The following is a 26,574-nucleotide window of genomic DNA, read 5'->3' on the forward strand; positions in this document are numbered from 1 at the left end:
AATTTGTGTGTCTTATCTCTTGGACATCAAAAGTGCCCTTCAGGGTAGGCATGCTACTTGTTTTATATCTGCCACCCAATTTTAACTGTAAAATCCTAATCACAAGTGGCAGCTAGATAGATTAAAATGATGTCTGGAACTTTCCTTCAGGACATGTAAGATCCTAAAATCTTACGAAAATTTCAGTGAGTTGATTTTGTCTTTAATATTTTTTCTTAGGAAAAAGAAGACCATTTTGAATCTGTTCAACTGAAAACCTCAAGATCCCCAAATATATGAAGAGACAGTGCTGTAGCCTTGAGACTAATGAACAAAGAAACCTGCTCTAGTTTTACAGGACCATATTTTAGGGTCTGTCCTCATACCTGTCACATTGGTGATCTCACAGAGGAGGGCCATGCCGCCGAAAGGGAAGGAGATTGAAACATTTGATTGCCTTATCACATGGTCAAGTACCTTGCCAAATAAAAGAAAGCAAATGATTTGGGTCTCAACTGAAGATGAAGCTCAACTCAGGAAGAGATTTATCTGTATATACACGTAACTGAAAACCAAGTTTAAGCCCACCAGTGCACTGCTGATGCATGCCATATAATTAATGGGTAACTTTTATTCTTTATAATGTCTACATAACAAGTGTGATTTGGAGGGCACATGTGAGCATATGCATTATGATCCAATTTATGTTTTTTCTTTGTTTATATTTTGGGGAAAATTAAAATTTTTTCAAGGTGTATTTTTCCCATTATTTATTTTCCTGACCTTAAAACAGCTTTTCTACTAAAAAATCGTGAGCAATGAAGACAATAAATTTTTCATTTTTCCATAGGGTATCTTCTCTTGATTTAAATTTCAGGAAGAGTTAGCATATGCTGGGGTTATCTACATTTATAATTGCCTTTGAAATTCCATCCTTGTTGGAACTGGTAAGAAGGGCTTGACTGAAAGTTTGAAGGAAACTAAAAAACAAAAAAGTAAGAAAGGTAATGAGAAACCCTAATTCTCTGTCAGTGCAAACTAGCTGCTAGTATTGTAGAAGTCAAATAACTTAAAACAGTTTATGTAGTGCTCAAAGTATAATTAAAGTAAATAGGAAAGCTTGTCAATCAAATCACTGGCAAAATCATGAAGAAGCAAGTGAGATGGTTTGTCTGTAAGTACAGATGACTGTATGAAATACTGGGATGATTTCATGGTCTCCAGAAAATGTCAGGGGGACTTTTGCTCTGTGTCAAGCACCAGAGGTTATATGGTTATTTTTATGCTGCAAGACTTTGAGGATGATGACTTTCTTAGAAACTTAAAAAAAAAAATCCAATAAGGCAGGAATTCAGTTTTGAAAAATCACATATAATTGTATTCATAATAAGAATGTGGTTGTTCCATAAGCAGTTATGAAATAATTATTGTTCTTATTCAAAAGTGATCCAGATCATTGTGATATTTTCTATGGTAGGCTGCTGGTATTAGCACAACTTGGATATTATTTGTTGAAGGAAGTATGAATGAAGTTGGATTTGACCAATTTTGTGTAAACCTTAGTTGATTTAAAACTGAGAAAGAGGGGGGTTTCCTGGTCATTGCTGATCTAAGGTGCTCTTATTTGTTTCCAATAAACAGTAATCTTTACAGACCTTAATGAAGATTTTTTTAAAAGGTTGTGATTGGCTGAGAAAGGCAGGGCACATATGTAGGGATATGATTTGCCCCAAACATTTCAACGAAGTATGACTTGAAACTTTGTGTCTAAAGGTGGTGTCTTTATTTTTGTGTAAAATGGGAGAAAAATGAATAATTGTGTTTATTTGACTGGTAATACACTAGACCATTCTGTTATTATTGAATGAATGTTTTGTGTATATCTCTGCTGTTGCAAATATGAGTATAGGTGAGGTTGTCATTGTTTGCTGTAGGATTCAGGGAGGGTGTCAGTTTGCATAAACCTTTTTTTTGCATTTAATTTCTTGAATTTTCTTATAAAGAAGACATTATGTTGGCATTCCTCATTTTTATCCCGCCAACAGAGTGCTGATGAGCATTTCCCCATTTTGATCAAAATTTAAACAGAAGAATGAAAATACATTTGAAATGAACCCTTTCAGAGGAACTTTGGCAAAGCTGTATAGACTGGACAGAGTGAGAAAACTTCTACAGTCACCTGTCACCTTCCTCCTCATCTTCCATTGTGTTCAATATGTATGTTCCAAGCCATAGAGATAATTGGGATTTGCTCCCAGGTAGCTTCTTTCTTCTCCTGTCACTGGACTAAAATCTCTGACATGTCAAAAATGCCTTAAATTTTAATGAACTCTCTGAAAATGTAGTTGATATTGAAGAATTTATTTATTTTATTTCTAATTTTAGATATTAAATGTATTTCGTCAGCACAGTCCCATCTTTGGGAAGGAGCTGACTTTTTCCTTTGGATTCCAGTGGTTTGTCATTTTATTTCAAGCACTGAAGAAGTATGATGGAAAACATATTATGGGGAAAATATTTAGACCAATCCTGGCTATAAAGTTCCCTTTAGTTTTATGCCTGGCCTCTGCAAAGCTCAGTGAAATGTTGAAAGGAATAAACAAATTAATCATGTTTCTGTGACTTTTAATTAACACTTGTTCCTTTTCCCCCCTAAGTGGTAGAAGAAGTTATTTGTTATTTTTCTAAAAGGCACAATTTTGAAGCCTTAACTACTTCATTAAGTCAACTGTTGCCTATAACATCTCTTAGCACTCGTCAAAACGTATTTAAATCAATTTTCCAATGGATGAGAACATGTCTTCTATGATAAATTATATTATGTCATTTAACAACATTGAGCATTTCGATATATGTTCACTGAATTAAAAAACCTGAATTTCATTATTGTTGACTTTTCCCCTCTTTAGTTACTAGTAATCACATCCTTTCTAGGATTAAAAATATTTCTTAGTATTTTTGTGTAGATGTCTGTCCTTATTTTCTTCCCAAAGAAAAAAAGTTGTTTAAATTGGATTAAGTGGAAGAATGCTTGGGTCCAGTCGTTAGCATCTGGGGTCTCCAGGTCCCCAAGTGGGTCATGATTGACTGCTTCTTCAAGACCCATCTGGCCAACTCTCAGTTGATGTCTGTCAATAGAACTACTTCCTGTGGCACATGGTCATTTCTATTGGGAGGCTAATGTGTACATAATTTCTCTCTTCCTCATGGAAATAAATTTCTCTGGGGGTTGCTGTGGGCAGATGACTTCATTAGCCATGTTTAAAGTTAGTGTACTGCTCACATTTATCTTTGTACACTAAGAGTATGTACAGTTGATCTTCAGAGAAACTAAACCTCCCTCATATCTGTTTATAGTAATCATGAATATGATTGCAGTTGACAGGCCCAACTCCTAAACTAAGTTTGCCACAAAGAAAATGTCCTTAGGGGAGTAAACTTTTAGAAATCTCAACACCTGACTCATTCCTTCAAAGCTAAAATGGAATTCACCTTCATAGTAACTGGCTACAGATTATTCTCTTGCTGGATTTTACTTATTTTGATTTAACATTTTTACATGAGTTCCTTTTAGAATCACAAATGAAGGCAGTAAAACTTTAAGATGGGAATGAATAATTGAAAAGAGAATTATATTTACTATTATAATTGATATTAATCGCTATTATGATTACACTTGTCTAGATCAGAGCCCAGCAAACATTTTTCTTGTAAAGGGTCAGATAGTACATATTTTTGGCTTTGCAGGGCATGTGAGCTCTATTGCATTTACTCAACTCTGTCATTGTAATATGAAAGCAACCACATAGAAAATGTAAATGGATGGGCGTGGCTGCATTCCAATAAAACTTTATTTATGGACACTGAAATTTGAGTTTCATTTAAATTTCATGTGTCATGAAATCTTTTGATGTGTTTCTAAGTATTTAAAAATGTAAAAGCATTCTTAGCTCTTGGGTCTTACAAAAACAGGTGATCAGCTAGGATTTGGCCTAACGGTTACAGTTTGCTGACCCCTGGTTTAGATGACTGTAATCTACCACACACTATTCAGAAGAATCTGTTTGCACACAGGTTCTTTTCCTTTTAGAAGCTTACCACCTAAAAAGTTTGTCAAGTCTTCAGAGTTGTTCAAAAAGAAAATAACTCATCACGTGCACTTGATGATTTAATCACTTACCCAATACAAAGCCAGATACTCTCCTGAGTTGTCCTTGTAGTTCTGGGACTCCATTATGGATATTGATTGGCAAAGGATAAAATTAAAGCAGTGAATTGGTTAAAAGTAAATTAGCAAGATTGATTTAAAAGCCTTTTCTCATTGGGGTTTAGATAATATTCACTGCTAAGGTAACTGAATTTGGAGATACTCAGTCTTAAATACAGTTTCATTTAAAGTAACCATATGGAAGTAGGGAATGTTGATGCATAAAAGTAGCATCAGCATAGGTTTTCCAGCCCCAGCACTGAAGAGTTTCTTCGTCTGTTTGCATTTATTTAATCAGGGCACACTTCAATCCTTATACATTTGCCAACAATCCTATTTTAGGACTGATTAAGCTGCAAAAGACACTTAGGATTCCTTTAGTGACTGGTGCTTCAAGAAACAGATCAATTTCCTTGAACAAATGGTCCCAGTAAGGCTTTTAATTTGCTGAAATTTTCTTCATCTTATTAATGATGCATGTGGATATTGGTAAATTTGGCTTAGAGGGGCAGTGTTTTCTTTATCTTAGATGACTGATTTCAGACTACCTTTGATTGCTTTTCAAATAAAAGCATTAAACTAGTGGGAATTACGCACATGTAAACCTATCACAGAGCAGGAGTGATAATTGCCTTGTTCATAGGCTTTGCCTTTGTAGAACTGTGGTTATAATCCATGCTGGTGTTCTATCTTCCTGGCACCTCACTTTTCTTGGCTTCTCCATGCTCACAGCGCTTGACTAAAGAGCTCTGGGGCCCAAAGCTATCATGGTGGGTGGGTGAATAAAGCGGGGATTGCTGAGAGAAAGCGCAGAACTAAAGACTGTGAAGGTACACTGGATAAATTACCTCCTTTCTCAACCACTCTCTCAATCTCTCCTTTGTGTGGTCTACAAGCCAGCTGGCCTCACAGTTTAAAAATAAGGACCGTTTTATTTTACCGTGATAAACATGAGCAGGCTGGAAAATCTAATATTTAAACTGGAGAGGAAAATGGAACACCTCAGAAGCTGTAAACACTCAAAAATGCCATAGAAAATCAAGCATGTAGTAAGGTTTTGATTTTTTTTAAGTTTCTTGTTAACGTACAAAGCAATTGCATATAGTTAAGGGGTACAATGTGATGTTTTGATACATGTATACATTGTGGAATGATGAAAGCAGGCTAATTAGTTTACCCATCACCTCAAATATTTATCATTTTTGGTGGTGAGAATCATTAAAATCTCTTTACCCATTTTGAAATATATGATACATTATTATTAACTATACTATAGTGACCGTGCTGTGCAATAGAACATCAGAACTTCTCCTATCTCACTAAAACTTTCTACTTGTTGACCAACTTCTCTCCTTTCTGGTTCACCCTCTTCTAGTCTGTGGGGACCACCATTCTACTCCCTGCTTCTATAAGTTTGACTTTTTTAGATTTCACATATAAGTGAAATCTATGGTATTTGTCTCTTTTTGCTTGCCTTATTTCATTTAACATGTTGTAGGTGTATCCATGTTGTCACAGATGATAGAATTTTCTGTTTTTTAAAACAGGCTGAATAGTATTTCATTTGTGTGTGTGTGTGTGTGTGTGTGCATATGTTTCACATTTAAAAAATCCATTTATCCATCGATGGGCACTTAGGTTGTTTACATATTGTGGCTATTGTGAATACTGCTGCAATAAACATGGAAGTGCAAATATCTCTTTGACGTACTGATTTCATTTCCTTTAGGCATATACCCTGTGTGGGACTGCTGGATTATATGGTAATTCTAATTTTCATTTTTTGAGGAACTTCCATACTGTTTTCTAAAATGGCTATACTAACTTACAATACTACCAAAGTTCTCCTTTTCTCCACATCCTCACCAACACTTCTTTTTCATCTTTTTGCTAATAGCCAGGCCAACAGGTGTGAGGTGATATTTCATTGTGATTTTAATTTACATTTCTCTTATAATTTGAGATATTGAGTATATTGGCCATTTGTATGTCTTCTTTTGAGAAATGTCTATTCAAGTCCTTTGTCCATTCTTTAATAGGGTTATTTTCTTCTTGAGTAGTTTGAATTGCTTGCATATTTTGGATGTTAACCCCTATTCAATGAATACTTTGCAAATATTTGCTTCTAATCTGTGATTTTTCTCTTCACTGTATTAATTGTACCTTTGCTGTGCAGAAGCTTTTAATTTGATGCAATACAATTTATCTATTTTTACTTTCATTGCCTGTATTTTTGGGATCATATCCAAGAAATCACTGCTCAAACCAGTGTCAAGGAACTTTCCCTCCATGCTTTCTTCTAGTAGTTTTACAATTTCATGTCTTAAATTTATGTTTTTTTAAAAAAATCTATTTTGAGTTGATTCTTGTATAAGAGGTGAGATAAAAGCCTAGTTTCATTTTTCTGCGTGGGGATATCCAGGTTTCCCTACACCATTTGTTGAAGAGACTGTCCTTTCCTCATGGTGTGTTCTTGGCACTTTTGTTGAAAAGTAAAAGACTGGAGGTGTGTGATTTTATTTCTGTTAATAGTCTCTCTATACTAATCCGTTTGCTGATGTGCCTGTTTTTATGCCAGTACCCTGCCATTTTCATTACTACAGTTTTGTGCTATATTTTGAAATCATGTAGAGTGATTACCCCAACTTTGTTCTTTTTGGTCAAGATTTCTTTGGATAGTCTTTTGTGGTTTCATACAAATTTTAGAATTTTTTTTTTTTTCTATTTCTGTGAAGAATGACATGGGAATTTTAGTGAGGATTGCATCAAATCTGTAAATCGCGTTGGGTAATATGAACATTTTGAAAATACTTTTACAATCCATGAACACAGAATATCTTTCCATTTATTTGTGCCATCTTCAATTTTTTTCTTCAATGTTCTATAGTTTTCACTATGAACATCCTTTACTTCCTTGTCTAAATTTACTCCTAAGTATTTCACATTTTTCATGCTATTGTAATGGAATTATTTAATTTCTTTTTTTAGATAGTTCATTATTAGCATATAGAAACACCACTGATTTTTATAAGTTGATTTTGTATCCTGCAACTTCACTGCATTCATTATCAGTTCTAACAGTTTTTTTGGTGGCGTTTTTAGGATTTTCTATATGTAAGATCATTTCATCTGCAAATAGAGATACTTTCACTTCATCCTTTCCTGTTGAGATGCCTTTTCTTTCTTTTTCATAATTGCTCTAACTAGCATTTTCCAGTACTATGTAGAACAGAAGTGTTGAGAGTGGCCATCTTTGTCTTTTTCCTTATCACAAAGAAAAAGCCTTTTACTTTTTCACTGTTGAGTATGATGTTAGCTGTGAGTTTGTCATATATGGCTTTTATTGTGTTGAGGAATATTTTTTAATTCTCTAATTTTTTTCCAACATATGTTGAGATGATCATATGGTTTTTGTCCTTTATTCTGTTAATATAGTGAATCACATTTATTGATTTGCCTACTTTATTTATTTATTTATTTTTTTAAAATTTATTTATTATTATTAAACTTCAAGTTGTAGGGTACATGTGCACAACGTGCAGGTTTGCTACATATGTATACTTGTGCCATGTTGGTGTGCTGCACCCATCAACTCGTCATTTACATCAGGTATAACTCCCAATGCAATCCCTCCCCCCTCCCCCCTCCCCATGATAGGCCCCGGTGTGTGATGTTCCCCTTCCCGAGTCCAAGTGATCTCATTGTTCAGTTCCCACCTACGAGTGAGAACATGCGGTGTTTGGTTTTCTGTTCCTGTGATAGTTTGCTGAGAATGATGGTTTCCAGCTGTATCCATGTCCCTACAAAGGACACAAACTCATCCTTTTTTATGGCTGCATAGTATTCCATGGTGTATATGTGCCACATTTTCTTAATCCAATCTGTCACTGATGGACATTTGGGTTGATTCCAAGTCTTTGCTATTGTGAATAGTGCTGCAATAAACATACGTGTGCATGTGTCCTTATAGCAGCATAATTTATAATCCTTTGGGTATATACCCAGTAATGGGATGGCTGGGTCATATGGTACATCTAGTTCTAGATCCTTGAGGAATCGCCATACTGTTTTCCATAATGGTTGTAAAGGACCTCTTCAAGGAGAACTACAAACCACTGCTCAGTGAAATCAAAGAGGACACAAACAAATGGAAGAACATACCATGCTCATGGATAGGAAGAATCAATATCGTGAAAATGGCCATACTGCCCAAGTAATTTATAGATTCAATGCCATCCCCATCAAGCTACCAATGAGCTTCTTCACAGAATTGGAAAAAACTGCTTTAAAGTTCATATGGAACCAAAAAAGAGCCCGCATCTCCAAGACAATCCTAAGTCAAAAGAACAAAGCTGGAGGCATCACGCTACCTGACTTCAAACTATACTACAAGGCTACAGTAACCAAAACAGCATGGTACTGGTACCAAAACAGAGATATAGACCAATGAAACAGAACAGAGTCCTCAGAAATAATACCACACATCTACAGTCATCTGATCTTTGACAAACCTGAGAGAAACAAGAAATGGGGAAAGGATTCCCTATTTAATAAATGGTGCTGGGAAAACTGGCTAGCCATAAGTAGAAAGCTGAAACTGGATCCTTTCCTTACTCCTTATATGAAAATTAATTCAAGATGGATTAGAGACTTAAATGTTACACCTAATACCATAAAAATCCTAGATTTGCCTACTTTAAATCATTCTTGCATTCCAGGGATAAATTCTACTTGATCATAGTAAAATATCTTTTTAATATATTGTCAAATATGATTTGCTAGTATTTTGTTGAGTATTTTTGCATCTATGTTCATCAGTGATATTGGCCTGTAGTTTTCTTTTTTTGTAATGTCCTTCTCCAGCTTTAGTATCAGGATAATGCTGGCTTTATAGTACAGGGTTTGAAAATATTCCCTCCTGTTCTGTTTTCTTGCAAGAGTTTGAGAAATTACTGAAACTTAATTCCTTAAATGTTTGGTAGAATTCAGTTGTGAAACCATCTGGTTCTGGACTTTTCTTTGATGATAGATTTTAAATTACTGGTTCAATCTCTTTACTCATTATTGGTCTGTTTGGATTTCAAATTTCTTTGTGATATAGTCTTGGGAGGTTATATGTTTCTAGGAATTTATTCATTTCTTCTAGATTGTTCAATTTGTTCATGTCTAATTGTTCATAGTTGCCTCTTAAGATCCATTGTATTCTGTGTTATCAGTTTTAAGATTTCCTCTTTTATTTCTGATTTTATTTATTTGAGTCTTATCTATTTTTTCTTAGCCTAAGTAAGGGTTTGTCAATTTTGTTTAGCTTTCCTAAATTTTTTTCTACTGTTTTTCTAGTCTCTATTTCATTTATTTATTCTCAATGTTTGTTATTTTCTTCCTTCTGCTAACTTTGAGCTTAGGGTTTTTGTTTTGTTTTGTTTTGTTTTTAAGTTCCTTGAAGTGTAACATGGTTATTTATTTGAGATCTTTTTTCTTTTTTGATGTAGGTGTTCATTGTTACAAACTTCCTTCTTAGAACTGCTTTTGCTGCATCCCTTAAGTTTTAGTATATTGTGTTTCCATTTTTGTCTGTCTCAAGATATATTTTTATTTCTTTATTATCATTATTTTTGAGATGGAGTCTCACTCTGTCATCCAGGCTGGAGTTCAATGGTGCAGTCTCAGCTCACTACAACCCCACTCCCTGGGCTCAAGCAATCCTCCCACCTAAGCCTCCCAAGTAGCTGGGACCACAGATGCACAACACCACACCCAGCTGTTTTTGTATTTTTTGTAGACATGGGGTTTCACCACGTTGCCCAGGCAGGTCTCGAACTCCTGAGCTCAAGCTATCCGCCTGCCTTGGCCTCCCAAAGTGCTAGGATTATAGGCATGAGCCACTGCATTGGGCCTCAAGGTATTTTTTAATTTCCCTTTTAAATGCTTCTTTGACCCAATAGTTGTTCAGGAGCATATTGTTTAATATCCACGTATTTGTTACATTTCTGTTATTCTTCCTGTTACTGATTGTTAGTTTCATACTATTTTAGTCAGAAAAGATACTTGAAGTATCTTTTGTCAAGACACATTTTTTGGCCTAATATATATGATCTAGCCTAGAATATGACCCATAAGATCAGTATTCCATGTACACTTGGTAAAAATGTATATTCTGTTGCTGTTGGATGAAGTGTTTTGTATATGTCTTTTCAATCCATTTGGTCTAAAGTGTAGTTCAAATCCAGTGTTTCCTTATTGATTTTCTTTTTGGATTACCTGTTTGATGTTGAAAGTGTGGTATTGACATCTCCTACTATTACTCTGTTGCAATCTGTATTTCCCTTTAGATCTCTTAATGTTTGCTTTTTATATATATATATACACACACACACACACGTATTTCTTATACATATATTGTATAAAAATATACATATACATATATATTTTTATACATATATATGTATTTTTTAGGTGCTCTGATGTTGGGTGCATATATAATTGTTATATCCTCTTGATGAATTTACACCTTCATCACTATATAATGACTTTCTTTGTCTCTTTTTCCAATTTTTAGCCTAAAGTTCATTTTGTCTGAAATAAGTATAGCTACCACTGCTCTCTTTTTGTTTCTATTTATTTGGAATATCTTTTTCCATTCCTTCATTTTCAATTTATGAATATTCTTTTAAGGTGAAGTGAGTTTCTTGTGGGCAGCATGTACTTGGGTCTTATTTTTTTAAATCCATTCAGCCACTCTATGCCTTTTTATTGGAGAATTTAATCCATTTCCATTCAAAGTAATTACTGATAGATAACAACTTACTACTACCATTTTGTTCATTGTTTTGTAGGTTCTTTGTTCCTTTCATCATCTATTACTTTATTCCTTTGTGATTTGAGGACTTTTATAATGGTATGCTTTGCATCCTTTCTTTTGGCTTTGTGTATGTATTAGAGACTTTTGCTTTGTGGTTACCCTGAGGATTTTATAAAACATCTTATAATGGTGTATTTTAAGCTGATAAAATATAAATTTGATTGTATACACTTTTACTTCCCCTTCTGCCAACTTTCATGCTTTTGATATAATAAATTGTATTTTTAAAAATAGTTTTTATCTTTAACAAATTATTGTGGCATTATTTTTAATAGTTTTGCCTTTTAATTTTTGTACTAAAGATATAATAGTTTACCCACCATTATTACCGTATTAGAGGGTTTTGAATTTTACAATGGACTTATCTTTACCAATGAGTTTTATACTTTCATATTTTTTTCATGTTACTAATTAACATCCTCTTCCTTCACCTGGGATAACTCCTATTAGCATTTCTTGTAAGGTAGTTCTAATTGTGAGAAACTCTTAACTTTTATTTGTCTTAGAAAGTCTTCATCACTCTGTCATTTTTGAAAGATAAGATTGCTGAGTAGTGTATTTTTGAAATTTTTTTCCAGCATTTTGAATATCATTCTACTCCATTCTGGTCTGCAAGATTTGTGCTAAAAAAATCCCCTGATAATCTGGAGGAGGTTCCCTTGTATGTAACAAATCACTTTCCCTTTGCTGCTTTCAGCACTCTGTTTTTGTCTTTAACTTTTATTTTATTTTTAATTTTTGTGAGTACATAGTAGATATATATATTTATGGGGTATATGAGATGTTTTGATATAGGCATGAAATGTAAAATAAGCACATCATGGACAATGGGGTATCCACCCCCTCAAGCATTTACCCTTTTAGTCACAAATAATCCAATTATACGTTTAAAGTTATTTTAAAATATATTGTGTTCAACTTCTGATTATGATGTGTCTCAGTGTGGGTTTCTTTGGATTAGTTTACTTGGTATCCTTTGGACTTACTGGATCTATATTACTATTTATTTTCCTAGGCTTGGGAAGTTTTCTCCCATTATTTCTTTGAATATGTTTTCTTTCCCTTTCTCTGTCTCTTCTCCTTTGGGTACACCAATAATCTGCAAGTTCTTACACTTGATGGTGTCCCCATAGTCTCTTAACCTATCCTCACTCTTTTTAATTTTTTTTTTCTTTTTGCTCCTCAGATTGTGCAAGTTCTCGCTGATCCTTTCTTCTGCTTGATCTATTTTGCTATGGAATCCCTCTATTCAATTTTTTCAATTCAACTGTAGTATTCCTCAGCAATTATGATTTCTGTTTGATAATTTTTTTATTATACTTTAAGTTCTAGGGTACATGTGCACAACGTGCAGGTTTGTTACATATGTATACTTGTGCCATGTTGGGGTGCTGCACCCATCAACTCATCAGCACCCATCAACTCGTCATTTACTTCAAGTATGACTCCCAGTGCCATCCCTCCCCCCGCCCCCCTCCCCATAATAGGCCCCGGTGTGTGATGTGCCCCTTCCCGAGTCCAAGTGATCTCATTGTTCAATTCCCACCTATGAGTGAGAACATGCGGTGTTTGGTTTTCTGTTCTTGCGATAGTTTGCTGAGAATCATGGTTTCCAGCTGCATCCATGTCCCTACAAAGGACACAAACTCATCCTTTTTTATGACTGCATAGTATTCCATGGTGTATATGTGCCACATTTTCTTAATCCAGTCTGTCACTGATGGACATTTGGGTTGATTCCAAGTCTTTGCTATTGTGAATAGTGCCGCCATAAACATATGTGTTCATGTGTCTTTATAGCAGCAGGATTTATAATCCTTTGGGTATATACCCAGTAATGGGATGGCTGGGTCATATGGTATTTCTAGTTCTAGATCCTTGAGGAATCACCATACTGTTTTCCACAATGGTTGAACTAGTTTACAGTCCCACCAACAGTGTAAAGTGTTCCTATTTCTCCACATCCTCTCCAGCACCTGTTGTTTCCTGACTTTTTAATGATTGCCATTCTAACTGGCGTGAGATGGTATCTCATTGTGGTTTTGATTTGCATTTCTCTGATGGCCAGTGATGACGAGCATTTTTTCATGTGTCTCTTGGCTACTTGCATGTCCTCTTTTGAGAAGTGTCTGTTCATATCCTTTGCCCACTTTTTGATGGGGTTGTTTGTTTTTTTCTTGTAAATTTGTTTAAGTTCTTTGTAGGTTCTGGATATTAGCCCTTTGTCAGATGAGTAGATTGCAAAAATTTTCTCCCATTCTGTAGGTTTCCTGTTCACTCTGATGGTAGTTTCTTTTGCTATGCAGAAGCGCTTTAGTTTAATTAGATCCCATTTGTCAATTTTGGCACTTGTTGCCGTTGCTTTTGGTGTTTTAGTCATGAAGTCCTTGCCCATGCCTATGTCCTGAATGGTATTACCTAGGTTTTCTTCTAGGGTTTTTATGGTATTAGGTCTAACATTTAAGTCTCTAATCCATCTTGAATTAATTTTCGTATAAGGAGTAAGGAAAGGATCCAGTTTTAGCTTTCTACTTATGGCTAGCCAACTTTCCCAGCACCATTTATTAAATAGGGAATCCTTTCCCCGTTTCTTGTTTTTGTCAGGTTTGTCAAAGATCAGACGGCTGTAGATGTGTGGTATTATTTCTGAGGGCTCTGTTCTGTTTCATTGGTCTATATCTCTGTTTTGGTACCAGTACCATGCTGTTTTGGTTACTGTAGCCTTGTAGGATAGTTTGAAGTCAGGTAGTGTGATGCCTCCAGCTTTGTTCTTTTGACTTAGGATTGTCTTGGCAATGTGGGTTCTTTTTTGGTTCCTTATGAACTTTAAAGCAGTTTTTTCCAATTCTGTGAAGAAAGTCATTGGTAGCTTGATGTGGATGGCATTGAATCTATAAATTACTTGGGCAGTATGGCCATTTTCACGATATTGATTCTTCCTATCCATGAGCATGGTATGTTCTTCCATTTGTTTGTGTCCTCTTTTATTTCACTGAGCAATGGTTTGTAGTTCTTGAAGACGTCCTTTACATCCCTTGTAAGTTGGATTCCTAGGTATTTTATTCTCTTTGAAGCAATTGTGAATGGAAGTTCATTCATGATTTGGCTCTCTGTTTGTCTGTTACTGGTGTATAAGAATGCTTGTGATTTTTGCACATTGATTTTGTATCCTGCAAGTTTACTGAAGTTGCTTATGAGCTTAAGGAGATTTTGGACTGAGATGATGTGGTTTTCTAAATATACAATCATGTCATCTGCAAACAGGGACAATTTGACTTCTTCTTTCCTAACTGAATCCCCTTGATTTCTTTCTCTTGCCTGATTGCCCTAGCCAGAACTTCCAACACTATGTTGAATAGGAGTGGTGAGAGAGGGCATCACTGTCTTATGCCAGTTTTCAAAGGGAATTTTTCCATTTTTGCCCGTTCAGTATGATATTGGCTGTGGGTTTGTCATAAATAGCTCTTATTATTTTGAGATACGTTCCATCAATACTGAATTTATTGAGAGTTTTTAGCATGAAGGGCGGTTTAATTTTGTCAAAGGCCTTTTCTGCATCTATTGAGATAATCATGTGGTTTTTGTCTTTGGTTCTGTTCATATGCTGGATTACATTTATTGATTTGCGTATGTTGAACCAGCCTTGCATCCCAGAGATGAAGCTCACTTGATCATGATGGATAAGCTTTTTGATGTGCTGCTGGATTCGGTTTGCCAGTATTTTACTGAGGATTTTTGCATCGATGTTCATCAGGGATATTGGTCTAAAATGCTCTTTTCTTGTTGTGTCTCTGCCAGGCTTTGGTATCAGGATGATGTTGGCCTCCTAAAATGAGTTATGGAGGATTCCCTCTTTTTCTATTGATTGGAATAGTTTCAGAAGGAATGGTACCAACTCCTCCTTGTACCTCTGGTAGAATTCAGCTGTGAATCCGTCTGGTCCTGGACTTTTTTTGGTTGGTAGGCCATTAATTATTGCCTCAATTTCAGAGCCTGCTATTGGTCTATTCAGGGATTCAACTTCTTCCTGGTTTAGTCTCGGGAGAGTGTAAGTGTCCAGGAAATTATCCATTTCTTCTAGGTTTTCTAGTTTATTTGTGTAGAGGTGTTTATAGTATTCTCTGATGGTAGTTTGTATTTCTGTGGGGTCGGTGGTGATATCCCCTTTATCATTTTTTATTGCATCTATTTGATTCTTCTCTCTTTTCTTCTTTATAAGTCTTGCTAGCGGTCTGTCAATTTTGTTAATCTTTTCAAAAAACCAACTGGATTCATTGATTTTTTGGAGGGATTTTTTTTTTTTTTTTCATTTTCCCAATAAATCTTTCTTTCTTTTTTTTTTTTTTTTAAAAAAAATTTATTTATTATTATTATACTTTAAGTTGTAGGGTACATGTGCATAACGTGCAGGTTTGTTACATATGTATACTTGTGCCATGTTGGTGTGCTGCACCCATCAACTCGTCATTTACATCAGGTATAACTCCCAATGCAATCCCTCCCCCCTCCCCCCTCCCCATGATAGGCCCCAGTGTGTGATGTTCCCCTTCCCAAGTCCAAGTGATCTCATTGTTCAGTTCCCACCTATGAGTGAGAACATGCGGTGTTTGGTTTTCTGTTCTTGTGATAGTTTGCTAAGAATGATGGTTTCCAGCTGCATCCATGTCCCTACAAAGGACACAAACTCATCCTTTTTTATGGCTGCATAGTATTCCATGGTGTATATGTGCCACATTTTCTTAATCCAATCTGTCACTGATGGACATTTGGGTTGATTCCAAGTCTTTGCTATTGTGAATAGTGCTGCGATAAACATATGTGTGCATGTGTCTTTATAGCAGCATAATTTATAATCCTTTGGGTATATACCCAGTAATGGGATGGCTGGGTCATATGGTACATCTAGTTCTAGGTCCTTGAGGAATCGCCATACTGTTTTCCACAATGGTTGAACTAGTTTACAATCCCACCAACAGTGTAAAAGTGTTCCTATTTCTCCACATCCTCTCCAGCACCTGTTGTTTCCTGACTTTTTAATGATCGCCATTCTAACTGGTGTGAGATGGTATCTCATTGTGGTTTTGATTTGCATTTCTCTGATGGCCAGTGATGATGAGCATTTTTTCATGTGTCTGTTGGCTGTATGAATGTCTTCTTTTGAGAAATGTCTGTTCATATCCTTTGCCCACTTTTTGATGGGGTTGTTTGTTTTTTTCTTGTAAATTTGTTTGAGTTCTTTGTAGGTTCTAGATATTAGCCCTTTGTCAGATGAGTAGATTGCAAAAATTTTCTCCCATTCTGTAGGTTGCCTGTTCACTCTGATGGTAGTTTCTTTTGCTGTGCAGAAGCTCTTTAGTTTAATGAGATCCCATTTGTCAATTTTTGCTTTAAATGTGTCCCAGAGATTCTGGTATGTTGTATCTTTGTTCTCATTGGTTTCAAAGAACATCTTTATTTCTGCCTTCATTTTGTTATGTACCCAGTAGTCATTCAGGAGCAGGTTGTTCAGTTTCCATGTAATTGAGCGGTTTTGTTTGAGTTTCTTAGTCCTGAGTTCTAGTTTGATTGCACTGTAGTCTGAGAGACAGTTTGTTATAATTTCTGTTCTTGTACATTTGCTGAGGAGTGCTTTACTTCCAACTATGTGGTCAGTTTTGGAATAAGTACAATGTGGTGCTGAGAAGAATGTATATTCTGTTGATTTGTGGTGGAGAGTTCTGTAGATGTCTATTAGGTCCGCTTGGTGCAGAGTTGAGTTCAATTCCTGGATATCCTTGTTAACTTTCTGTCTCATTGATCTGTCTAATGTTGACAGTGGGGTGTTGAAGTCTCTCGTTATTATTGTATGGGAGTCTAAGTCTCTTTGTAAGTCTCTAAGGACTTGCTTTATGAATCTGGGTGCTCCTGTGTTGGGTGCATATATATATAGGATAGTTAGCTCTTCCTGATGAATTGATCCCTTTACCATTATGTAATGGCCTTCTTTGTCTCTTTTGATCTTTGATGGTTTAAAGTCTGTTTTATCAGAGAGTAGGATTGCAACTCCTGCTTTTTTATGTCCTCCATTTGCTTGGTAGATCTTCCTCCATCCCTTTATTTTGAGCCTATGTGTGTCTCTGCATGTGAGATGGGTCTCCTGAATACAGCAGACTGATGGGTCTTGACTCTTCATCCAGTTTGCCAGTCTGTGTCTTTTAATTGGACCATTTAGTCCATTTACATTTAAGGTTAATATTGTTATGTGTGAACTTGATCCTGTCATTGTGATATTCGTTGGTTATTTTGCTTGTTAATTGATGCAGTTTCTTCCTAGCATTGATGGTCTTTACATTTTGGCATATTGTTGCAATGGCTGGTACCAGTTGTTCCTTTCCATGTTTAGTGCTTCCTTTAGGGTCTCTTGCTGGCAGGCCTGGTGGTGACAAAATCTCTAAGCCTTTGCTTGTCTGTAAAGGATTTTATTTCTCCTTCACTTATGAAACTTAGTTTGGCTGCATATGAAATTCTGGGTTGAAAATTCTTTTCTTTAAGAATGTTGAATATTGGCCCCCACTGTCTTCTGGTTTGTAGAATTTCTGCCAAGAGATCTGCTGTTAGTCTGATGGGGTTCCCTTTGTGGGTAACCCGACCTTTTTCTCTGGCTGCCCTTAACATTTTTTTCCTTCATTTCAACTTTGGTGAATCTGACAATTATGTGTCTTGGAGTTGCTCTTCTCGAGGAGTATCTGTGTGGCATTCTCCATATTTCCTGAATTTGAATGTTGGCCTGCCTTACTAGGTTGGGGAAGTTCTCCTGGATGATATCCTGAAGAGTGTTTTCCAACTTGGTTCCATTTTCCCCCTCACTTTCAGGCACCCCAGTCAGATGTAGATTTGGTCTTTTCACATAATCCCATACTTCTTGGAGACTTTGTTCATTTCTTTTTCCTCTTTTTTCTCTAGACTTCTCTTCTCACTTCATTTCATTCATTTGATCTTAAATCGCTGATACTGTTTCTTCCAGTTGATCGAGTCGGTTACTGAAGCTTGTGCATTTGTCACGTATTTCTCGTGTCATGGTTTTTATCTCTGTCAGTTCATTTATGGCCTTCTCTGCATTGATTATTCTAGTTATCCATTCTTCCAATTTTTTTTCAAGATTTTTAGTTTCTTTGCGCTGTGTACGTAGTTCATCCTTTAGCTCGGAGAAGTTTGAGGGACTGAAGCCTTCTTCTCTCAACTCGTCAAAGTCATTCTCCATCTAGCTTTGATCCATTGCTGGCGATGAGCTGCGTTCCTTTGGAGGAGGAGATGCGCTCTTATTTTTTGAATTTCCAGCTTTTCTGCCCTGCTTTTTCCCCATCTTTGTGGTTTTATCTGCCTTTGGTCTTTGATGCTGGTGACATACTGATGGGGTTTTGGTGCATGTGTCCTTACTGTTTGTTAGTTTTCCTTCTAACAGTCAGGACCCTCAGCTGTAGGTCTGTTGGAGATTGCTTGAGGTCCACTCCAGACCCTGTTTGCCTGGGTATCAGCTGTGGAGGCTGCAGAAGATTGAATATTGCTGAACAGCGAGTGTTCCTGATTCTTGCTCTGGAAGCTTTGTCTCAGGGATGTACCCTGCTGTGTGAGGTGGGGGGTGTTGGTCTGCAGCTAGTGGGGGATGTCTCCCAGTTAGGCTACTCAGGGGTCAGGGACCCACTTGAGCAGGCAGTCCGTCCATTCTCAGATCTCAACCTCCATGTTGGGAGATCCTCTGCTCTCTTCAAAGCTGTCAGACAGTGTCTTTTACATCTGCAGAAGTTTCTGCTGCTTTTTGTTTAGCTTTGTCCCGTCCCCAGAGGTGCAGTCTACAGAGACAGGCAGGCCTCCTTGAGCTGCTGTGGGCTCCACCCAGTTCGAGCTTCCCTGTGGCTTTGTTTACTTAAGCCTCAGCAATGGCGGGCAACCCTCCCCCAGCCTAGCTGCTGCCTTGCAGTTAGATCTCAGACTGCCATGCTAGCAGTGAGGGAGGCTCCGTGGGTATGGGACCCTCTCAGCCAGGTGTGGGATATAATTTCCTGGTGTGCCGTTTACTAAGAGCCTTGGTAAAGCACAGTATTAGGGTGAGAGTTACCCGATTTTCCAGGTGTTGTGTGTCTCAGATTCCCTTGGCTAGGAAAAGGGATTCCCTTCCCCCTTGCACTTCCCAGGTGAGGCGATGCCTCGCCCTGCTTCAGCTCTTGCTGATCGCGCTGCACCAGCTGACCAGCACCGATTGTCCGGTACTCCCCAGTGAGATGAACCCTGTACCTCAGTTGAAAATGCAGAAATCACCCATCTTCCGTGTTGCTTGCGCTGGGAGCTGGAAGCTGGAGCTGTTTCTATTTGGCCATTTTGCTCCAGGACCCCTGTTTGGTAATTTTTAATATTTTCTATCTGTTTGTTGAAATTTTCAGTTTGTTCTTGCATTGTTCTCCTGTCATTAATGAGCATCTTTATGACCATTATTTTGAATTCTCTCTGTGGGTAAATCACATAGCTCCACTTCACTTGGGTCAGTTTCATTTTGTTCTTTTATTTAGGATATATTCACCTTTACTGTTTTTTTTTTTTTTTTTTTTTTTTTTTTGACCCTCTGTGTTGGTATCTGTACATGAGATAAAACAACTACCTCTCCAAGTCTTGTCAAATTGGCTTCTTGTAGAAGTACCTCACCAGTCCATCTGGCCAGAGATATTAAGTTACCTCTCAAATCTATGTGTTTGTCCAGACTGCTATTTCCGTTTTTGGTGGCCCCTGGAGCTTAGGATGTGTCATATCCTGTCAGTACTCTGAGACAAGTAAGTTAGAATCCAGACTCCCTAGATGTAGCTGGAAAGGTTGGGGTGTTGAATTTGAATATATGTTCCAGTTTTTTCTCTCTTCACTGTGAAGCTGGGCATGGATATTTATCTCCCACTCTTTCCGCAGTAAGCCAGGGAGAGGATCTGTGGCAAATGCTTGAACTCATATTCAGGCTGCACTCTCTGATTCTGGGGAGATCGCTGCTGAGAGTGGGCCCATTATATATTGACCATTTTCTTTTCTGTGGTCTAGGACCACTCATAAATGCAAAGCCCCATTGGCTCCTAGAGCTGGATCATTAAGGAGACAGTCACTTGAGTGGGATATAGAAGTTGTGGCACTTGGTGCATGACCAAAGTCCTTCCAAGAAGAATGAGTAGACCTGGATTTATTACTGGGTGAGCTAGAAAAAAGGCATATGAAGTTTCAAGCTTTGACTCTGGTTGTTGCTGAGGGCTGTTGTGTTTTCTTTCCCTGTTAATTCCCCAATGCAAGTTCATTAGAAGTCAGGCCATTAAGTGGCCACTGTCACTGTGTACGATAAGCCCCTTCTGAAGAGAAAATGGAAGCTGTATGTTCTCACCCTTTTCTGCATTGCTCCAAGGGGATGTAGCCCCTGAAAGTATTTGCATGCTCACTTAAAAACACTTCTTTATTCTGTGATCTATGGAATCTTGAATATGCCTGGTCCCTTTTTTTCCATAGCTAAGAGGTTTAGAATGGAGTCCTTTGGGTGGTAGCTATAAAAACTGGGGCACTTAATGAAAGGCATAAACCCCTTCCAGGAAGAAACAAAGACCTGCATGTTTAGAACCCCTTCTCTGCATTGCTTCTAGGGAATGAAGCCCCTGTAAGTGCTTACACATATATATAAAATGCAAGTTTTTTCTTTGGTCTAGGTAGACTCACATATACTTAGTACCCTCTGATCCCAGAGGTAAGATGTTTAGGATGCAGTACCTTGGATAGAAGCTATAAAAGTGGGACACTCAATGTATGGACAAGCTCCTTCCAGGAAAAATTAATGAAACTGGAGTTATCACTGTGGTGAACTTGGAGAGAAGGCTCCAGAAGAGCCAGTGTTCTTCTCAGTCTGGTGATGGGTTAATATTTATCTGCCTCCTTAACTCCCTGAAGCAAGTTAGTTGGAAGCCAAGCTGCCAAGTAGCCACTGGAAAAGTATGCTATAAACTCCTTCTTGAGAGAAACAGGGCTGCATTTCAGCCCCATTCTCTGCACTGCTCCTGTGGGACCAAGGCTCTGGAAATGCTTGCATACTTTTATAAAACACTGCCTTTTTCCTGTGGTCCACAGAGACATGTAAGCCAGTCCGCTCTGCTCCCAGGCTGGAAGGTTTAGGATGCAGTCCCTTGGGTGAAAGCTGTAAAAGTTGGGGTGCTCAGTGTGTGAACAAATTCCTTCTAGGATAGATTAATAGACCTGGAGTTATTGCTGGTGTGAACTGGGGGGAAAACTCAAGAAATGCTGATCTGCCTCTCAGACTGCCAGTGAGCTATTTGTTCCTTTAACTCCCTGAAGCAAGTTAGTTACAAGTCAGGCTGCCAAGTAAACACTGGGAGAATGTGTCCCTTCTAGGGAGACAAAGGGCTACATTTTTTAAGCCTCTTTTCTGCACCTCTCCTGGGGCATGAAGCCATTGGACGTGCTTGCCTGCTTGAGTAACATCGATGCTTTTTCACTGTGTTCTAGTGAGACTCTTATGTTTAATCCCTTCCGCTCCCAGAATTGGTGAATTTAGTGTCAAACCAAGGAAAATCTTAGAGTTAGGATGTTATATGTGGGTCCAAATCCTCCTCTCCACAGGGAGAAGCTGGATGTTGGGGATTCCGTTCAAGATTTTATGGCTCAGTGCCTGGGGAGAGTCTGTGTCTGAGTGTGCTTCAGCTTTTCCTACTCGTTTGATGTGGGTGTTCTCTCAGTTGCCTGGTGGGTAGGAGTCTCTCAACTGGTATCTAACTTTCTCTCAGAAGGAATTGATCTGTGAATAGATGAATTTTTTTTGGTGGATTCGTGGGTAGAGGGAGAGGCAGGAGCTTCCTATTCTGCCATATTGCTGATGTCACCTTGATATTTTTTTTAATGAGTGGGATATATCATTTTGCTTGGGTTTCTTAAACTCAGGAAGTTTTTTGCAAAGATGGACTGGCTCAACCAGTTTTAGATTGTGAACTGATGAAATGTTACTGGAGCAAAAAAATCAACCAAAAACCTATTTGCTTGAAATGGCTTAAGTAAAAGATTTTATAGCTGCTATTTTTCGTACATATGTTGAATATTTTGAAAAATATTTCCAAAGATCACATGTTAGATGATGCACTTCCAGTTGGAAATAAAGCTTGTGGCAAGGCAAAGGAAAATGACAAGAACTGTCAGTTAATGTATAAAATTATATTTTCAGGGCATGAAATATAGTGTGCATAGATCAAAACCCAGCCCTCTCAAAAACAGAGTTTTCTGAAGACTTATATACAAACCTAATTGTCTTGTTTGAAAAGATACATTATCAGTTTGATTGTCTGAGGCATCAGCCATGTCTCTGAACAACCCATCTGATATTGCCTTCTTCAGACTGTCACATTCCATCAGAGGACTGAGTTTATTTTCTCTCCCATCAGCCTTGCCTCAGCCTTTATCCTGAGCAGATGCTCATTCTTAACACACTTATCTAGCACTCCTGTCAGTTTCAGTCACAGCAGAATTCATTTTTGTCATTTAGTGCTGTTGAATCTATTATCCAGTCTAAGCCCCCCTCCCCAGATTCCAGGTTCTTATTTGAATATGGAAATTAGACACTGGTGAACACTATCGTTTTGAGCATCTGGTGAGTTTTGGATTGCTTGATTAGGTTGCTGATTCAAATGAATCCAGAAGAAAGAGAAGAATTTCTACATCTGACTCCTTTATTTCCTCCAAAGCCAGTCCCGTTGGCTTTTTGTGTACCTGTTACTTATTTTCAGGCATTTTAAAATAGTGTAATTATGTTTGATTATTCAGGCCTTGACTGTTTAGCCTGTGGATACTTCATATCCTGATTCTCCTCATCTTTCCTCTCACTGTCTTCTTTGGGTCACAAACGTCCTCACATCATAATATTTTCCAGTCTTTAAGCTTCTTAGAGGCAGGCACTACAACTTACTCATTTTTTTTTCTGTTGTGGGATAAAAAGTGGCCCCTAAAAGGATATGTCCACATCTTAATCCCTGGAACTTTAGAATGTTAATTTACTTGAAAAAAGGACCTGTGCAGATATAATTAAGTATCCTGAGATGAACTCATCCTATAGTATCTACCTAGATTGGCCCTGAATCAAATGACTAGTGTCCTTGTAAGACACACGGGGGACAAAACTGACACAGAGAAGATGATGTGATGATGGAGGCAGAGATTGGAGTGATGTGGCCACAAGCCAAGGAAGCCAGCAACCACCAGAAACTAGAAGAGGCATGGAACGAATTCTCCACTAGAGCCTCTGAGAGAGTGTGACCCTGCTGATGCTGACACTTTCCTTTCAGACTTTCGGCCTCCGTAACTGTGCAAGAATAAATTTCTATTGTTTTAAGACACCCAGTTTGTGCTAATTCCTTATACCACCCGTAGGAAACTAAAGCACTCCCTAGCCATGGCCCCTGGCACAGGATCTGACACATAGATGCTCAGCAAATTTTCCTACATTCATAAATGATTTGTGAGTAAAAGGTTGATAAAAATAGTACACTATTTAGTAAGAATAAGCCAGTTTTAGCTTATCCATGTTTTCCCTGTTCACTCCCTTACTTAGGTTAGTAAAATATTCAAGGTTAGTAACAAGCCAATGTGCCTGAGCATGGCTACTGAAAAACTGGAAAATAAGATATCCTGCATTTTATTGCCTCATTCAGCAGTGAATGGTGAGAGTGATTTTCTAATGGAATGAGGAGATACTCTGCCAATTTCATAGTAATTAAGGTTGTTTTTGGAAATGAGAGCCATCAAATCTTCCCTGGCAGCCACAGTCTCTATATTCTGAACATAGCAACTCTCTTGTTGTCTCATATCTCTATCTGGGCAATTCTCAGCTGCCCCACAGATATGGCTTTAGAAGATCAAAATGTGTATTGTTGCTGAAATGGTCTAATATATATGGTGTTGGTACCAGTCAATTTCTGATCATTGTGGACCATAGAGAAGTCTGACCCTGCTTACAACTCTTCAGCAGGGTAACAACTTGAATTTGAAGTATGTGTAGATGTGAACAGAAGCACAGTCAGACAGTTTCTTCTAAAATTAAATGTGGAAATGATTTGAAGTCATTCAAATTACCTTGAGTTATTCAAAAAGAACAAACCATTATCCACCATGCTGGAAAACCTTGAAGGTTTTATTCTCAATATCTTTACATTAATACAGATGCTTTTTATTTTGTGCTGAGAAAATCAATGTTACACATAATGTAACTTTAATATACAACATAGAAACTCATCCTAAATTAGTTACAACAAGGACCTACAAAAAACTTCATAGGAAAAAAAGTTACGTAATATTGCCACCGTATTTTTTTTTTTTTTTTTTTTTTTTTTAGTAGACTGACCCTGTCAGACCCTGTCACCAATGCTCAGCTCTGTAAACAATGGTTATTTCCATGTTCTGGGGGAATTGTTAATAATAGGGGCACTAGAATCAGCCTAGAAAGTTCTAGCACATCACTATATACAGTCCTCAAAAATAATTTATCGTACTGTTTCTAAAAAAAGGTACTAGGGTTGTTCTCTTCCTCTGTTTCCATATTCTGGAGCTGCACATGAGCACTTTTGTCTAACAGTCTAAAAACACAAGAACTGAACTGCAATTCACAATCACAGAGATGAGGTGGTGGAGTCGAGGACTTCCCGCCCATTGCACACTGTTGGCACATACATGCTTGCAGAGGCTGGAAAACAAAGTGGGACAGAAAAGTTAGTCAAGTGGGACACAAAAGTTGTAGCATGAAGGATACAACGGACTTTGGGGACTCAGGGGGAAAGGGTGGGAAAGAGGTGAGGGATAGAAGACTACGAATTGGGGTTCAGTGTATACTACCCAGGTGATGGGTGCACCAAAATATCACAGATCACCACTAAAGAACTTATTCATGTAACCAAATACCATCTATTCCCCAAAAACCCATGGAAATAAAAAATGTGAAAAAATAAAATTAAATTAAAAACTCATTTTAATTTAGCTTTGGAAAATGCTAAATTGTTAAAATGCTCTTGTAGATCAATTTCTAAATATGTTCTGCTCAAAATTAGTTTGCAACCTGGAACATACCTCTTGGCGGAGAATTTATAAATATAATCATTGTTGAAGGAAGTCACTTGCAGGTTGAAAATTAGCTTTGGTAATCTATAAACTGGTTAAAATACAATGTGCAAAATCAAAAGCTCACTGTAATTTTTATAGGTTACTAAATTATTTACCGTTTTCAGTACCTTAATTAGTTTTGTTCTGTCTATACAGGGATGAGCCTTATATAGTCCATGAGTCATCTGTGAACTCCACTGCCTTAGAGAATGGTTTGATATATTTTCGTTGTTCAAGTGAATAACCTCAGTAAAAACACTAGTGAGGGCTGGGTTGCTAAGAGCTTCAATTTCATAACAGGTCTCAGAAAAGATATTCCAAATGGATGATGCCCTTGTTAATGACAAATAGTGACAACAGTGTTATGGTATGGCCCTGCTGATGCTTTCCTTTCACACTTGTAGCCTCTATAACTGTGAGAGAATAAATTTGTATTAAGACACTCAGTTTGTGCTAATTCCTTATGCCAGTCGTAGGAAACTATAGTACTTCCTAGCCATATTATATAGTATGGATTTATATTCATTCTTTTTATGGCACTCAGTTTTCCTAGATATAATTCTTAGCTATTAACTTGTTGTTAGTAAAGTTTTATTTCATGAGAAGTCTAGGTACAGATAATTTACATATATTTCACCCTTAATGCTTTTTCTTTGCGTGAACAAAAGCAAGGAGCCCCATTCCCCATGGAATGAAACCATGTAGCCAAGAGAATAGGTTAAAGAGATGGTGTTCCATTACATTTAAGATCTCTCTCATACAACCCCTTGGCCTGTCTATTTGTATATACTCTGACCAGTAGGAGCTGATCCTCTGGGGTACTTGATCACAGCTCAGATCAAATTGACCAGCCATCGGTCCCATTCTTTAAGAGCATATCTCAAAGTTAACATGCAGATAAACTGGCTTCATGTTTGAATGTCCATGCTTGATAGTGGATATATAATTGACCCATACATTTTCATTTTACCTAGGCAAAATTCCTATTAATTTCCTTAAACAGGAGCAACTATTTATGAAATATGAGATTATATGGCATTCAGTGGGGGAGCATTCACTATACTTGGGGCACTGAAGTCTATCAGCAAGTCCACCACTAGGGAATCTACAGCCCCTCAATTTTATGTTGATTACTTGGCTACGTATGTAAGAAAATCTATGAAGTCAAGTTTGTATGGCTACCTCAAGTTACACTGGAGTCATGTGACATGCTAACTCTTTTGGAGATATTTTTTCATCTTATTAGGATCAGGTTCAATTTTCTTTACAATATGAGCCCATTAAAAGCTCTACAATGAAGAAATTGTTAACACAGTATGTGCCAGATAAATTCTTGATGGAAAGCGGTCATAATAATAACTCCAAATGTGAGGGCTTTATT

The 26,574-nt window shown here is 37.3% G+C and overlaps 2 protein-coding genes across 8 annotated transcripts in view; one reads left to right on the forward strand and one right to left on the reverse strand.

The window, feature by feature from the left end:
* ELAPOR2 (endosome-lysosome associated apoptosis and autophagy regulator family member 2) overlaps positions 1 to 3,848 on the forward strand; it is a 179,920-nt gene extending 176,072 nt beyond the window's left edge. For all 5 annotated transcript variants that reach the window (XM_007982316.3, XM_007982319.3, XM_007982318.3 and 2 more), the window contains one exon: positions 220 to 3,848. In XM_007982316.3, coding sequence (XP_007980507.3) covers positions 220 to 279 — 60 coding nt within the window. In that variant the 3' untranslated portion in view covers positions 280 to 3,848. The remainder of the gene's footprint in view (positions 1 to 219) is intronic.
* Positions 3,849 to 19,694: 15,846 nt separating this feature from the next.
* The window catches only part of GRM3 (glutamate metabotropic receptor 3), a 227,801-nt gene continuing 220,921 nt past the window's right edge, over positions 19,695 to 26,574 (reverse strand). For all 3 annotated transcript variants that reach the window (XM_007982324.3, XM_038004557.2, XM_073009163.1), the window contains one exon: positions 19,695 to 24,780. In XM_007982324.3, the coding sequence (XP_007980515.2) occupies positions 24,707 to 24,780 (74 nt within the window). In that variant the 3' untranslated portion in view covers positions 19,695 to 24,706. The remainder of the gene's footprint in view (positions 24,781 to 26,574) is intronic.

The sequence above is a fragment of the Chlorocebus sabaeus genome, chromosome 21, assembly GCF_047675955.1.
Source record: "Chlorocebus sabaeus isolate Y175 chromosome 21, mChlSab1.0.hap1, whole genome shotgun sequence".
NCBI classification, from domain to species: Eukaryota; Metazoa; Chordata; class Mammalia; order Primates; family Cercopithecidae; genus Chlorocebus; species Chlorocebus sabaeus.